Raw genomic sequence first — 15,799 nt, 5'->3', positions numbered from 1 at the left:
AAACATACAAACTACAGAAAATTAAATTTATAAACATCTTCAGAGCTTCCCAAGGCACCCGAAAAGAAGAAACGCCAGTAAACGCCAGCGGTCTCAAAAGGTGAATAAAGCCCTGAGTGAGAGTTGGTAAGCAAATCTAATGCAAATTTCCAATTCACTCTCATGTAGATTCCACCTTTTCATCTAGGTGCATCTTCTTACAATCTAAAGATCTCCTGTCATAAACAGTCATTTGTGTGTACAGAACAGAAAACAGTTTGCATCCCTCTGAAAGCTGCCCAACTACTTAGTTGTATATTAAATCAGATCTTTTTTTTAAGACTAACACATCAAACAGAGGAGTAAACAATCAAAACAAGTTCAGTATCATTTCTCCAAGCTCCCAAATCACAAAAACTCAGAAGCTCTGTGACAAGTTCTCTGTTCTGTTGAACATGCCCATAAGATACAACACAATTCAACAAGCAAGACATAAAACTTCATTCTGAACAGTTGGCGTATACCAATAACCAGTAGCAAATAAGAATAAAAAGAAAAGTGGAATGTTGAATTTTAGTTTATTTTCCCATAAAGCTTATTGCAGCTGCAGGATTAATTACAAATTGCCACTCCCCCCCCAAAATACACAATGCTATTGCCAAAAAAGAAACAACCAGATTGTCCTCACAAAACTTGAATCAAAGAAATTAAGTGGCAAGCCAACCCAACAGCTGAAGACAAGTCTTGGAGCATTAAAAAAAAAAAGAAGTAAATAATAGTGTATCACAACATGACTTGGGGGGGTTAAATTCTTCAAAATCTCAAAAAGTGTGTTTAATTGCAATAGCGGAGTTAAAAAAAAAATGCTGACACGAGACACCCCACCTTACCTCCGGATACAAGTGAAAAGCAAAGCAGTAAACAAAAATCACAACTACTAATTTTTGCAGTCATACATCAAAGTCTCCATTGGAAAGGGGAAATTAAACAGCAGTTTCCATATTATGGGTAAAACCTTAATGTGCAGAGCAAATAAGCATTGTGATCAATGTGTCTGCATGTTTGAAATCCGATGGAGCGTCTGATCGAGGCAGTCATATAGGTGGAGGGGAAATCTCATCACTTGACAAAACCTAAAAAAAACAGGAACAAATATTCTGTGAGATGAAACATTTGACAGGCATTATTTTCTGACTGTACTTTTAAACCCGAGTAAAGCGGCTTCGCTTACTACTGTACTCGAAACGGCTTTCGCTTAGAACAGATCACGTTGACATCTCATCTGAGTCAAAGTTAACGACCCGCATTCGCTCACCTTAAGCATGTGTGTGGCTTAGTATGCGTATCGAACCCGCTCGGTGTAGTTCTCCCTGGCCCGCGGCACAGAGTAAGTCGATGAGCTCCTTGAGACCGGGGAAAGTCGCGAGCGCTCGTACGAGTAGCCTTCTGAACCGGCACCCACACGTCTGATTGGGCTACGGTCCCGCGAGAAGTACGCTGATGCTGTGGGAGGCGGAGGCGCCAGAGGGCGTCGCTCATAGGGATCGAGACTGGGAGGAGCCAACCGCATCCTTGAGAGAGAGGAAGAAGAGGGAGGGGGAGGAGGAGGGGGAATAGAGAGAGGCCTATCCTCGAAGAAGCTAGAGCCAGCCGGACGAGCCCGATACTTCTCGTAATAGTCAATGCTTCCGTAGCGTTCTCGCTCATATGTGGACGATCTCTCCGGATAGGCGCTCGGTGGCCTGCTGGGGTATCGTTCTCGAGCATCTGCGCCGTACTCGCCGTAGCTGGGGCGCCGGCTCATGGGTGGGGGAGGGGGAAGTGGCCCTGCCACTGGATAACCTCTATTAGGAAGACCTCCAGGGCCACCCATGCCATAGCTCGGGCCGCCCCTTGGGGGACCTCTACCACCAGGGAATCCCCCCATGCTTCCGCCATAGCTACCGTTCTGGCCACGTCTGCAATCTTTGGACCAGTGGCCCTGTTCTCCACAGACGTAACAGCCAGTTTGGTCTCCCATGCCGGGCGCTGTACGGAGGCGGCTCGTGGACAGTTGTACTTTGATCAGCTTGCCTTGTGGAAGGAAGAGAACACACGCAAGACAAGGTAAAACTTTCTTCTGCTCACGTAAACCGTCATTTTAAAAGAGAATTATTGCATCACGACAGCCAAAGAGCACTTACATCACTTAAAGGGTTAGTTCACCCAAAAATAAAATTGTCACAATTTACTCACCTTGATGTCATTCAAAACCCATAAGACTTTCGTTTATCTTCAAACATATGTTTAAAACCTGAGAGATTTCTGTTCCCCAATCAAAAGCCCATTTACTATATTTGATGTGCTTTATTAATCTAGTTATGTATAGCGACTAATGAATCTGAAGTCTCGCACATTCAAAGAAAATAGCTTACTTCAGAGTTGCAAAATAAGATGGATAAAGCGTCTGTCTCTTTAGAAGTTTTACCGTTCGTTTTTTTTTTTTTTTTTTTTTTACTTTTACATGGACTTTAAAATAGAGGAACATAAATCTCTCAGGTTTTATTAAAAACATCTTAATGTGCATTTCGAAAGTGAACAAAAGTCTTACGGATTTGGAACGACTTGATGGCGAGTAAATGACAGAATTTTAATTTTGTGAACTATCCCTTTAATATTAGTAAATATGATGACTACTGCCAATTGTCTTAGAAAATGTTTTCTGTTTAGCAATTACAAATAACTTAAAAAGGAGTAGAACATTCCTCCCATGCTTTAAAAAAAAAAAAAAAAAAAAAAAAAAAAGATTTCTACATTTAAGGAGTAAATTGCAACCCTTGGTAATCATGGATTTCCTTGTTTCAAGGTTAATGTTCACCTTGGAAGCTCGTGTTATCCAACCCACTGATGGCCTCCATGGCATCCTCCATTCGCTCCATGTGAACAAAGGCATAGTCCTTCACTATGTCACACTCAACCACAGGGCCGTACTCTTCAAACTTTGCCCGGAGCTCCTGATTGGTGCAGCCACTGCTGATGTTGCTCACATGCAGTTTTGTGGAGCCCCTGGGTTTCCCTTTGCTCATTTCCACATTTATGGCTTGACCTTTCAGCTCGTGATGGTGGAGTTTGCGGATAGCCTCTTCAGCCTCCTGCTTACCTTCCATGTGCACAAAGCCATAATTTTTCAGGACGTCACATTCTTTTACTTTGCCATACTCAGAAAAAAGAGAGCGCAGATCTTCCGCGGTCGTGCTTGAGGATAGGTTCCCAACAAAGATCTTAACCATCTTTATTTGGTTTTCCTGGACAGAGGGAGCATAGTTTCGAAATGCACGTTATATCAACAGATGTTTCCCTACATTACTGCTGTGTTGGCCTACAAAACCATAGACAGCCTAATCCCATCCTTGTTTTAACATGGATTATGTGGCTGCATGCCAGAATTATTTACGTACAACTCAACATTAAAATGCTTTGTGTGATACTCACTGACCTGATAAAAGTGCGTAAAACGGGAGACCAGGTTCAGTTCTTGGACTTTATGGCGCAGCTGAATTAACTCGCGTTGCTAGGCCACGTATCCGCGTGATCATCACACCCAAACAAATTAATGTTAAACCCCGTAGGTTTTGTTCTCATCATTAAAGTAGGTATTTAAGGCCCGATACACGATTAAGTAAGACCGATGAGCGTTGCTGTTTGTTTGTAGAGTTGTAGGCCAATGTTGTAAAGCTAAGCTAAGTTATAGCACGACTACATAAAGTTACCCGAAGTAGACGTCGCCGTATTATTAAATATAGTACTATAATAAGAAATTATAGTATTCCACCACACTGCATTACCTTCTTGAAAAATCTAAACACTAGCATTCGAGTAATATGAAGAGTTGATTGTGTAGGAATATCATTACCTTACCGTAGCGAGCACGTAATCTCACAGCCTGCAAAGATGAATGAAGCCTAAAATGGAGTCGCCCGCCGTCACCAACAGGACTTCCTGTCCACGAGCAAAAAAAAAAAAAAAAAAAAAAACACGCATTCAGAGTGGTGCGTGTCTGAATAGTTTTCTGTTAAATTATGAAGACAAGATTTTTCAAGTATGGTAAAATAAACGTCGTCTTTTATTAATGAAGCATAGATGCACATATACCGCAATAAATTATATACAACCCAATGTATTCTACTAACAAAACTTAACGTTACATAACGAATCGTGTTCTCCGTAATCAGGTAGCTTAATTTCGCTTTTTATTTAAAAATAAACACCTATGTTTTTGAATCTACAAACTATTGACATGTCTATGACTAATTTTTATGTTATGGCCACCAATTACTGATCCAGTCGTGTACCTGGTTGCTTTAAATGAAACGTAAAAACTTTCTAAAACACTTTGCAACCCTCTACTGTAAACAAAATACAAATACACGCATGTGCATACACCCTGCACAACTGCAATTTTATAATAAAAACCAGAACATAGTTTAAGCAGTGGGGTAAAAGCTTTATTGGTTTATTGAAAGTGCAGCCATTTTTAATGCATTGTGTCTGCAAAGTGAAAACGTTGCTTTGTGCTGAGATTACTGTAAGAGGCACATGCATTTTGTCCCACAGGAAAATGAATAGCCATAGTTACACATACAGTAGATTTTATTATAAAAATTTGTACAAGATAGATATGAGACAGGGAAAATTGCACGAGTTAACCTTCAACATAAAACTTACCATTAGTCATGAGGTCATCCTTAAGTATGTCATCACTTGCATAAGTAACCAAAACATTATGATTAAAATGCATGTCATTGTCATACAAATGAAGTCTGTGCTGTCACTGCAGTCTGTGTAGTAAAGATATACCTCAAAATAAAGTGGTGATAAGGCATGCTGAGTGGTTAAGAAACTAAATCCATCAAGTGACTTACCTGCCATAATCAAACATTTTCAAACTTAAGCGAACACTTATTGTTTAAGGAAATATTGGGAAGTCTACCTACTTAGTGAACCAAAATAATAGGATTATTTGGACAAACCAGTAATGGTTTTAGGAAAAAGAACAGCCTTGAAGACGAAGTGAAGGTAATCGCTTCCATTTCGCCGCAAAAGCAGTTGCATTCTACATAATACTACTTAACTAGGTTGTGGCTATTAATGCGAATTTATGTCAACCTCTAAGCTATATGGTTACTTTTATGCCTACTTAGGCAAGTTTAGTTTAAAAGATTGGCAAGAAAAGCAAAACGACGAACCAGGTTCCAGTCTTTTTATTAAAACTTTCAATGTTCCTATGAAAGAAAATGATACAAAGTCCTTGAACTGCGATTCTCTGCAATTAAAAAGCACACTACAGCACAATTTCAATAAAGCCAGTAGACGGAAAGGTTTTTATTGCTGCGGAGATTGTATTCTTACTTGCATGCCGCACTTTAACAAAAAGGCTTAGAGAGGAAAGAGAGAGAAAGAGGGAAAAAAAAAAAAAAAAAAAAAAAAATTAAAAAAAAAAAAAAAAAAAAACCCTTTACACAAATGTATTTTTGGTTCTAAATCAAAATTGTCATAGCGCTTGTTACAGTAGTTTAATAACAAACGATAAGATCATTCCAAATTTTAAAGATAAAAAGATACAGTGATACATTGAAGTGTTCTTTGAAAGAAGATTTTTTTTTTTTTTTTTTTTAACTATGCGTTCCTTTAAGTCTTTACCAAACCACCAAGTTAACCTAATTTATGTAATCTGGCTTAGTGCTTTACTCACCTATCAAATGCTAAACAATAAAAACAAGGCAAAAAATAAAGCAGAGTTGACAATTTAGCATGAGGACGATTTTAAGCGTGTAAAAGCGGTTGTTTTATAGAATGTGAAGTCCGCAACAGAACTCTTCCACTATGGTGCGCAGGCGAACGAAACGCGCTCTGGCAGACAAAGACATATCGCGGCACGTGCACCTGGAGACAACGACGACGATCTTGTTGAATAATTTACACCTGGAAAGAAAGCAAACCACATGAGTCAAATGGCTGTAGTGCCATCTGGCATTACTGAATCGACAAGCCAAGTTCAAATAAGATGATTTCTAAGCAGCTTATCTGAATTATACGAAGTGAAATCTTAATATACCATACGGTCATTTGAATTTACAATCTAAACACTTCGATACGAAGTTCAGTGTTGCTCGAGCAGTACTTTAAAAAGACAGCAAGGCCATTAAAAACTTACGATCCTGGAACTTTTATACAAAGTTTACGGTACTGCTACTTACGCATAAATTACCACGCACAACAGGCCAAGTACTTCAATTCTGGGTTCTACATTGAGAGGTCATTTTAGAGCTCATTTTTGGGTTGTGGGACCTATTCTCACCTTGGGTTACAAAAGCGCAGGGGTGCACTTTAATACGAGTAGCGCGCAGGAGGTGGAGGTGGCGCCGCCCTGTCAGCATAGGGGTCTCTGGGCCGAGGCATGCTGTACATCGGGGTCCGAGACATGGAGAGAGGGGAGAGACGAGATCGCTCGTATGAGTAACCATTCCCAGCGGGTGTCGGTGGGGCAGGAGGAGCACGTCTGATGGGACTGCGGTCTCGTGCATAGAACGAGGATGGCGGGGGTGGGAGGGGGCGTCGCTCATAGGGGTCGAGGCCGTTGCCAGCCAGTCGCTCTCTCATAATGGCAGATGAGGGGGGCGGAGGGGGAGGGGGAATGGCACCCGTACGCCGGTCCTCATACGAGGAGACGCCGTAAGGGCGAGCGCGGTACTTCTCGTAATAGTCGACCACACCACGTTCGCGTTCGTATGCTGGTGCTGCACGCTCTGCATATGGGGGGCGTCTGGGAGGAGGGGGTGGTGGTGGAGGGGGTCCAGGGGGGTACCCAAAGCGTCCCCTAGGGTAACCAGGGGGCTCTGGCCGGTCACCAGGGAAACGGGGCGGCCAATATCCACCATCTGGGGGGCCGTAGCCTTCCTCCTCCTCGCCTCTTGGTCGACTCTTTGAAATCTGCACATGAATTCGTTTGCCTGTAAGTGCAAAAACATTTGATTTATTACACAATGCCATTAATGTGCAAAAAGATATGAAAGGAAGTGAAGACGCTATGGCTTTATACCTTGGAATTCAGAGTTGTCCAACCCCTTGATTGCATCCATAGCCTCATCAGAGTTGCTCATGTGTACAAAGGCAAAGTTCTTGATGATGGCGCATTCCGTAACTGTGCCGTACTCTTCAAACAGCGCTCTGAGCTCTTCATCAGTTCCCTTCTCCACATTGGCAACGTGAAGTTTCACCGGGCCCTGGTTCTTGCCCCGACTCGCTTCAACATTGATGGGTGTTCCATGCAGCTTGTACAAATGAAGGTTTCGAATGGCCTTCGTTGCACTTTTGCGATCATCCATATGGACAAATGCAAAGTTTTTGATAATGGCACACTCTGTGACCGTTCCATATTGAGTAAAGAGAGACTTAATTTCTTCTGCTTCTGCCTGCTGAGGCAGGTTTCCAATGAAGATCTTCACCATCTTTGCTGATGTGGTACACAAAGCCTGAAACACACTGTGACAAGATACACTGCAATGAGTTGCCAACAATGCAAAACAAGTTATTGTAGTTATGTAATGAGCTACATGGGTTTGCTAAGAATCAATGCATAAGAATGAGAACCCAAAACCACGCCTGGAGTTAGAGTGAAATCGAAACAGTGGACTTCCTGAGAAGCCAATCAAGTAAAACCAGTTTATGCAAATGCTTTCAATGCATTTTCTCTCTACGTTCATGCACATAAGGATAAGGTTTAAAAAAAAAAAAAAAAAAATTATATATATATAAAAATATTATATTATATTACATTATAGTAGAAATTAACAAGTTCTTACCAACAAAATAGTTCTCCGCGCCCTATATACGCCTCGGCCTCGTGTGCTTATTTAATGCTAGCTGACTAGCAAGCCTCGACAAACATTTAACGTTAGTTTATTCACGGCACATTCTTTGGTGTATTAATATTCGTAAAAACACTTATCGTAATGAAAATATGAATACATCAAGTAATCGTAGACTCACGTGCTCGGCGACCCGAGAGAAAACCCTATTTCCGTTGCTACATTTGAATAAGCTAACAACTTAGCTTAGCAGCCGAGCAGTCGTTGCGCGCCTAGATAAGCACGATTAATGCGTCTTTTACATGTAACCAATTAACAAAGTTTCTACATACCATATAAACGCTACTTACATCTAATGAGCTTTTATAGTGCGTACTGAACTTAAAATCTAAAACTGACTTTGTAAAGGTCAAAATACAACAAACAATACTCACCGCCTGTTTCTCACCACAATGAGGAAGAGGGTGGGCCATTCAATAATATACTTCCTTAGTCCCGCCCACATGACTGAATAAACCAATAAAATATAAGAATGTGAATCACGCGGAACGCTACAAGCTACAATGTAGAAAATTAAAAGAAAAACTGTTCTTAATGGATGAAAGGACTTGCTTTGGTGTATATTTCTTTGTTTGTTCTATACAGAGGTCGTAATTAAGGTGTGATTTTGAACGCATAAGTGAAGAATATAAGATATCACATCATTTATCAGTTTTTTATGCCTATTATGATGGCAAATAATTAAGAATAAATCATAGAGTCATGTGTTCAGACTTACAACAGTCTGAAGCAAACTGCAAGGAATAAAGTTTATATTCAAATAGTGAATAGCAGAACTGAGAAGAAAATGCATCAAAACTGGTAACATTATTGGACAACAGAAACAATGTGTAAACATTTATATTCAACGCAACTAACAATTCACTTGATATTAAACTGGACTTTAGTGGTGTGGGGTCAGTTAATCAGAGGAAGGTCAATTGCAGGAACATAATAGAAAGACAAAAGTTAGAAGTTGTGTGTCTGGGAATTCCAACTAATAAAAAAGAGCAATAATAACACAAGGAAGTCTCAGGATTTATTTTCATTTACTTATTTATTGACAAAAGGAGTCTCCCAAACAGCACCTTATCTCACATGTTTTCATACCACTCAAACAAGTCTTTCCACATCCATCTGACTGGTTAGTATTTAGGCTAAAAACACATTTAATGTCTGCATGCCATGCCTATTGTTAAGGTGTATTTAAATCATTATTGCTACAGTTGTAAATTAAATTTAATTAGATAGAAATAAAGATGTCAGAAGATAAATCAAAAGAATAATATATAAATATAGATTTTATATGGATTTTAAGCAGAAGATACAAACAGATAATAATTTTAACAGTAGGTTAAATAAATAAACAAAAAAGAGGACGACTGTTAGGCTAAATGTTTTACTATTTAAGTTTGATATCCATTTACCTAAACTTTGAATTATAAAAATGTATTTTTTTTAATGTTTTAGACAAAGAAAGCTCAACACCACATGGATCGCGATTGTGAAAGCCCATATTGTTCAAACCGTTCAATATATGTGAACGGTTTAAACAACACCTAATTTAAATGTTCATTAAAACTATGTCATGTCACAAGACAAAAACTGGCGAGTGCTTTTAACTTAAAAATATTCATTTTGAGATGTGGCAAAAAATAGATAGCAAAAGCATAGAAATCAGTTGCGCAACTCTGGGTTTTTTTAGAGTCACGTGTTCCAAGTTGGAATGGGTGGTGGATTTCAATGTTGATGCAATTCCCTCTTTGTTTGTTGAGCTTCACACTCAGCGCTTCGTCCGTTAGTTGATGACCGTTGCATTCAGCTTCTGAAGGTGAGCAATTTATACGCTATTTATAATATACTTTAGAGTAAAATGTTACGCTATGATCTGTGCTATGAATCAGTTAAGTCTCAGATTAGTTCAGAATAATCCCATGTGTTGCAAGATAGGCTATAACTGTTCAGTGAACTAACCCATAACGAGTTGTTTTTCTTAGGTCTAACTCTCAGCAATGGAATTTAACCCCACAGAAGTACTTCTGCCTTCATTTGTCACACGGAATGAATAACAATAGCAAACTTGAAACTGAAGAACTGCTTACCTGTCTTCATATACATCTCTACCACCCTAATCAAGACAGTTGCCTGCTGTTCCAAAACCTGCCCATAAATCAACCATACGAAATGGACACTGAAGATCCACTAAGGCTTGGCCGTGATGGACAGACCTGCATCTTTGTCCTAAATGACACCTCTGTCTCCAGAAAACAGCTCTCCATACAAGCGTATAGGAAAGCTGGCAGCACTTTCTTGAGCTTCATGATCCAGAACATGAGCCAGAAGGTCAAACTTGTGGTCGGTGGGTCTGAACTGAGATACCTCGAAAGAGCTGAGCTTGATGACAAGGTGCTCCTCCGCTTTGGAAGATATGAACTGCTGATTTGGCAGGAGCCAGGAGATTCAGCGAATACATTTGAAGTCCTGTTTGAAACATGCAATACACCCTCTTCACAGGAATTGGGCATAGATGTGCCATGCAAACTACCTGTTATGGACACTGGTGTGCCATGGAGAAACCTTGAGAATGGAGCACCTGCAAGCCAAGAACCACTGGAGTCAGATGAGACAGTTGTTTTAGTATAGACATTTTCTGGACCTTGCTTTGCATATTATTATTATCATCATTGATACTGTGTTATTAAAATGCATCTCAAATGTAACAGACTGAGATCTGCGACTGTAGCTTATGATTCAAGTGACATTACAAACTTTTTTATGATTTCTTCTGGAATGCCACTGAACCAGTTTTGTTGCCTGATTTCCTCCCCCTGTACATATATTTTAAGTATTTTACTGAATTTTATTGGATTTTTGTAACTCACATGTTTGCTCAAGGCACTTGTGTTTTCTCTCCATTACTGTGAAGTGTTCATCAGTGTGTTTAGCTTTATATTATATAATATTTTATATATTGAATTGACATTTACTTGATAAAATGTGAATCACACTTTTTGAAATTACAATGATTAAAGGGTTATTCATAAACTACTTACAACATGTTATAAATTATAAATGCTGAATAGTCCTTAGCGTTTGAGTCATTCAAAAACATAGTATAGGTGGGTATCTATTTCAAACATTATTGCATTCTGCTGGAAAATCATGGTTAGTTACTTATCTCCAGAAAGCAGTTTTAAATGTTTCATTTGGCAAACAGAGAATTATACATTCAAAGCAAGACTGTCATAACCATAGTTTTTTCATTTTTCAGTAAAGGTATAAAGGTTAATCCCAGGTGACCCAGGAACTGAAACTCACCTGAAATTACCATCTTGCTCCATCACTCTTTTGTATTTAATCTATAAACTCTGTACACTCACCTCCTACCCTTGTACTTACAAACAACAAAGGCACTGATAAGCATCAGCCAGGGCAGATAGCAGATGTTTTTCAGTAAATGATATCAGCGGTGAACAGACAAGATCGAAACTCTCAACAGGAATGGTTTTCGGTGGCAGTACTAATCTTTGTGAAATATATATAATAAAAACATATATCTTTATGTAAAATTTATTATATTATTAAAATTAGATTATTATATTATTAATATCAACTTCAAAGCTAGTTAAGCTAAAGTCCCTCACATTAGATTGTATGTATATGAACCTCTATTAATTACTATGTAAACATCATACAGTATGTGAACATACTGTACACATGTAATTGTAATTCAGGTTTAAAATGCAGCACTCAGTTCTATCCCACATAGAACTAAATACTGAGACTGACTGATTGCTCAAAACAGATTTGATTGACAGATGTCTCAGCATCATCACTCCTCTGTTATCATGTGGGTCTCTAAAGTGTTGGTCAGTAGTTGGTGTGCAGATGGCATGTACAGACTAGTTATTTGCTGACTTACAGTGCTGTTGATGGGGTTTGATGAACACTTGCAGAGAGTTCAGGTCTCTTGCATCTTTTCCACCAGACAAACAGAACAACAGGTCACCATGAGTCATTGTGCTTTATACCTTTCAAGGAACAAAAACCAAATACATAAAATGTGATGAGATGTGGAACTACATATTGCACAAATGTGGAATTGATAGGAAGTGAAAGACCTATCTGAAAGAACACATAATTTGCAGTCATGAGTAAGCAGTGACCTGAGAAGAATATTAGACATCTACAGTTTTAAATCTTTGGGGAAAAAAGTTTAAAATAATAGACCAATGAACAATGAACATATATAAGGGACGCCTTTTGTTAAAATGTGTGCTAATTGAGTTTTCCCCCCAGCACTGCCTAAATGTGAAGAAAGGGTCAGAAGAGAAATCAGTTTTAAGGCAACAAAAGCTTGAGAAAAAGATTTTGCTGTTTTAACCATTATAGAATATTAAAAAACAGGGATCTGTTTCTAGACCTGCTATTATGAAAATACAACAAAACACTTATTTCAAATGTAAAGTTTCAACACTATTTATACTCACAACTTACAATGATTGACTGTGTTTTAATCAATAAAAGCCAGTGTTATTGTATCATTGAGATACTACTGTAGTTTTTATTAATATTTCGAATATAGTAAACTTTTTTTTTTTTTTTTAATTTTTAGGTTTAATTTTAGTGAATGAGGTGAATTCTGGAATCCACTGCTTCACTATATATCTTTTAAGTTATTAATCAACATTTACCTTTCTAAATATTAAATTATTTGAATGATTCCTTCAATGTGTGTTAAAGCATTTATTTTCCTTTTCATCTTCAAACACTAGAGAATAATGATGTATATTGTCTGTACCTTTCACTGAGAAAAAAGAACAACTTATCAGTATGTTTTGAGAAACTTTCCTGTTTATAGTTGGAGCCTGGGCCAACTTCAACCTTGAAGAAGCTGTGAATCATGTGTATGTGCGCTAGTCATGTGCTATGTGCGGTGAGTCATGTCATCCTCTCCCAGCATTGCTACCTGTTCCATTTGCCACATGTTCACCATAGCTCTCTCTGTCAGCGACGAGGTATTTACATGTCATAAATGTAGGGAAATAGTCAGGCTGACAAAGAGAATCTCAGAATTAGAGACACGCATCCAAACTTTAATCGAGGATAGTAAGAATGCAAGGGCTTTAGATACTGTTTTGGATGCGACTAGCTTAGTGAACTCTGTACATTGTTCGGTTCCGGCTGTAGAGCCCGCGCAGCAGGGCACTTGGGTAACGATGAGGCGGCCTAGCCACAGAAAACACCACTCTTCCGTTCCAATAAGAACATCAAACAGGTTCTCCCCACTCAGTGATACACCCACTGAGAATCCTGTTGAAAGTGCCCTAGTTATTGGCGATTCTATTACACGGAACGTGAAAATAGAGACACCAGCCACCATAGTCACATGTTTGCCGGGAGCCAGAGCACCTGACATCAAAGCAAATTTAAAAGTGCTGGCTAATGCTAATCGTAAATACTCTAAGATTATTATTCACGTCGGCACTAATGATGTTCGACTTCGCCAGTCGGAGATCACTAAAATTAACATTAAAGAGGTGTGTGAACTCGCAAGTACAATGGTTTCATAGAAAATTGGAAAAGCTTTTGGGGCAGACCTGACCTGTTGAAAAGAGATGGTATTCATCCCTCCCGGGATGGTGCTGCTCTTCTCTCTAGTAATATGGCACATAGTCTTAGAACTGAAACATGACAAACTGGGGCCCAAGTCAGGAAGCAGACAGACTGGCTAAACCGACCGTCTGCTAGCTGCCTCACGTTACAGAAGTCAGAAAATTCAGATAACTCCCAACACATAGAAACTCTTACACCTAGATATTTTCAAATAGAGACTGTGTCTGTACCCCGAATTAGTAAATACAAAAAACTTCCAAACCCATTTAATGGTAAAAATTTAATTGATGTTCAACAAATAAAAAATAGAGATAATAATGCTAAACAAATGATAAAACTCGGGTTGTTAAATATTAGATCCCTTTCTTCAGAATCACTTATTGTTAATGATATTATCAAAGATAATAATCTAGATGTGCTGTGTTTGACAGAAACTTGGCTAAAACCGGACGATTACATTACTTTAAATGAGTCTAGTCCTCAAGGTTATGATTATCGACACAATGCCCGTCAGAAAGGCAAAGGGGGAGGTGTTGCTGTAATCTATAGTAATATTTACAGTATTAGTCAAAAGTCTTTCAAATATAATTCCTTCGAAGTGATGGTACTTTACGTAACATTATGTAGGTTGACATTTGTGCTGGCTACTGTATACAGGCCACCAGGACACCATACAGACTTTATCAAAGAATTTGCTGATTTTCTGTCGGAGTTAGTATTGGCTCCAGATAAAGTCCTTGTTGTTGGTGATTTTAATATCCATGTAGATTATAAAAAAGACACATTAGGATTGGCATTTGCAGATATTCTAAACTCTATTGGTGTTAGACAACATGTGTCAGGACCCACTCATTGTCGTAATCATACTTTAGATCTAATATTGTCACATGGAATCGATATTGATGCTGTTGAAATTCTGCAGCAGAGTGACGACATCTCAGATCATTATCTAGTCTCGTGTATACTACATTTAGTCAAGGCGGCTAAACTGCCTCCATGAACCATCACTTCTACCACTAAAGATCACTTTATAAATAATCCTGATCAGTTTCATCGCCTTAGCATACTAGAAAGCTTAGAAGACCTCAATGTTGTAACAGAAACTATTGCCTCTGTCTTTTCCAGCACATTAGACTCAGTTGCTCCTTTGCGCTTAAAAAAGATTAAGGAAATTAATCCAATGCCATGGTACAATGAGCACACTCGGGCCCTAAATTTAGCAGCCAGAAAAATGGAGTGCAGCTGGAAGAAAACAAAACTAGAAGTATTTCGCATTTCGTGGAGAGAGAGAATGATTGAGTACAGAAAGGCCTTAAAATCTGCTAGATCTGCTTATTTTTCAAAACTTTTAGAAGAAAATAAACACAACCCTAGGTATTTATTTGATACAGTGGCTAAATTAACAAGAAATAAAGCTTCAACTTCTGATGTTTCCAAAGAGCACAGCAGTAATGACTTTATGAACTTCTTTACTTGCAAGATTGATAATATTAGAGAAAAAATTATAACCATGCAACCGTCTATTACAGTATCGCGTCAGATAGTGCATTGTAGTGTCCCTGAGGAAAAATTCCATTCATTTACTGCTTTAGGAGAGGAAGAATTGTCTAAACTTGTTAAATCATCAAAATCAACAACATGTATGTTAGACCCTATACCGACTAAGCTATTGAAAGAAATGCTTCCAGAGGTTATAGATCCTCTTCTTAATATCGTCAATTCATCTTTATCACTAGGACACGTACCAAAAACTTTTAAGCTGGCTATTATTAAACCTCTTATTAAAAAACCACAACTTGATCCTAGAGAATTAGTCAATTACAGGCCGATCTCAAATCTCACTTTTCTGTCAAAAATACTAGAAAAGGTAGTATCATCACAACTATGTTCCTTTTTAGAAAGAAATAGTATCTGTGAGGATTTCCAGTCAGGATTTAGACCGTACCATAGTACTGAGACTGCTCTCATTAGAGTTACTAATGATTTGCTCTTATCATCAGATCGTGGTTGTGTCTCTCTATTAGTGTTACTGGATCTTAGTGCTGCATTTGACACTATTGATCACAATATTCTTTTAAATAGACTCGAAAATTATGTTGGCATTAGTGGAATTGCATTGTCTTAGTTCAAATCATACTTATCTGACCGTTATCAGTTTGTAGTAGTAAACGAAGATGTCATATCGATCACAAGTTCAATATGGAGTACCAATTCACAAAATTAACAGAATGCATAGCTGATATAAAAAATTGGATGACCAGTAATTTCCTACTACTAAATTCAGAAAAAACAGAGATTCTAATTTTTGGACCAAAAAC

The 15,799-nt window shown here is 38.5% G+C and overlaps 4 protein-coding genes across 10 annotated transcripts in view; 2 read left to right on the top strand and 2 right to left on the bottom strand.

The window, feature by feature from the left end:
* Positions 1-538: 538 nt before the first annotated feature.
* On the bottom strand, positions 539-3,957 carry rbm4.2 (RNA binding motif protein 4.2). Of its 4 annotated transcripts, none has more exons than XM_051900750.1 (4): positions 3,877-3,957; positions 2,837-3,263; positions 1,295-2,052; positions 539-1,112 (listed from the first exon to the last, which is right to left on the bottom strand). In XM_051900750.1, the coding sequence occupies exons 2-3, from the start codon at positions 3,246-3,248 to the stop codon at positions 1,313-1,315; spliced, it is 1,152 nt and encodes a 383-aa protein (XP_051756710.1). In that variant the 5' UTR covers positions 3,249-3,263; positions 3,877-3,957; the 3' UTR covers positions 539-1,112; positions 1,295-1,312. The 4 variants fall into 4 exon arrangements, with proteins under 4 accessions (XP_051756710.1, XP_051756712.1, XP_051756711.1 ...); XM_051900752.1 differs by having other exon boundaries at positions 3,872-3,951; XM_051900751.1 differs by lacking the exon at positions 3,877-3,957 and adding an exon at positions 3,455-3,865.
* rbm4.3 (RNA binding motif protein 4.3) lies at positions 539-8,364 on the bottom strand. 3 transcript variants are annotated; one of them, XR_007930959.1, is made up of 5 exons: positions 8,261-8,364; positions 7,058-7,500; positions 6,317-6,968; positions 3,872-3,957; positions 539-1,112 (listed from the first exon to the last, which is right to left on the bottom strand). XR_007930959.1 is itself a non-coding variant. In XM_051900754.1 (4 exons), the coding sequence occupies exons 1-3, from the start codon at positions 8,329-8,331 to the stop codon at positions 6,346-6,348; spliced, it is 1,137 nt and encodes a 378-aa protein (XP_051756714.1). In that variant the 5' UTR covers positions 8,332-8,363; the 3' UTR covers positions 5,205-5,940; positions 6,317-6,345. The 3 variants fall into 3 exon arrangements, 1 of the variants encoding a protein (XP_051756714.1); XR_007930960.1 differs by having other exon boundaries at positions 3,877-3,957; XM_051900754.1 differs by lacking the exons at positions 539-1,112; positions 3,872-3,957 and adding an exon at positions 5,205-5,940 and having other exon boundaries at positions 8,261-8,363.
* Positions 8,365-9,545: 1,181 nt separating this feature from the next.
* Positions 9,546-10,950, top strand: tifa (TRAF interacting protein with forkhead associated domain). 2 transcript variants are annotated; one of them, XM_051900773.1, is made up of 2 exons: positions 9,546-9,696; positions 9,863-10,950. In XM_051900773.1, exon 2 carries the CDS (start codon positions 9,927-9,929, stop codon positions 10,506-10,508), a length of 582 nt encoding a protein of 193 aa, XP_051756733.1. In that variant the 5' UTR covers positions 9,546-9,696; positions 9,863-9,926; the 3' UTR covers positions 10,509-10,950. The 2 variants fall into 2 exon arrangements, with proteins under 2 accessions (XP_051756733.1, XP_051756734.1); XM_051900774.1 differs by having other exon boundaries at positions 9,569-9,696; positions 9,897-10,950.
* A 1,944-nt stretch (positions 10,951-12,894) lies between these two features.
* Positions 12,895-15,799, top strand: part of LOC127516283 (uncharacterized) — a 344,148-nt gene continuing 341,243 nt past the window's right edge. The window contains exon 1 of the mRNA XM_051900759.1: positions 12,895-13,405. The gene's annotated coding sequence lies outside the window, so the exon portion shown is untranslated. The remainder of the gene's footprint in view (positions 13,406-15,799) is intronic.

This window comes from Ctenopharyngodon idella, chromosome 7 (assembly GCF_019924925.1).
Source record: "Ctenopharyngodon idella isolate HZGC_01 chromosome 7, HZGC01, whole genome shotgun sequence".
Classification (NCBI taxonomy): domain Eukaryota; kingdom Metazoa; phylum Chordata; class Actinopteri; order Cypriniformes; family Xenocyprididae; genus Ctenopharyngodon; species Ctenopharyngodon idella.
Note: the sequence above shows the minus strand (reverse complement) of the source record. Positions and strands in the feature narration are given on the sequence as shown.

Excerpts from the sequence above, each read along its gene's own strand:
- rbm4.3 (XM_051900754.1), bottom strand. The coding sequence starts at position 8,331 with ATGTGGGCGGGACTAAGGAAGTATATTATTGAATGGCCCACCCTCTTC. Across the intron at positions 7,501-8,260 it reads ATTGTGGTGAGAAACAGGCG|TGTGTTTCAGGCTTTGTGTA; the intron begins GTGAGTATTGTT and ends ATCTTGTCACAG. Across the intron at positions 6,969-7,057 it reads GGACAACTCTGAATTCCAAG|GCAAACGAATTCATGTGCAG; the intron begins GTATAAAGCCAT and ends TTGCACTTACAG.
- rbm4.2 (XM_051900750.1), bottom strand. The coding sequence starts at position 3,248 with ATGGTTAAGATCTTTGTTGGGAACCTATCCTCAAGCACGACCGCGGAA. Across the intron at positions 2,053-2,836 it reads GGATAACACGAGCTTCCAAG|GCAAGCTGATCAAAGTACAA; the intron begins GTGAACATTAAC and ends TCCTTCCACAAG.
- tifa (XM_051900773.1), top strand. The coding sequence starts at position 9,927 with ATGAATAACAATAGCAAACTTGAAACTGAAGAACTGCTTACCTGTCTT.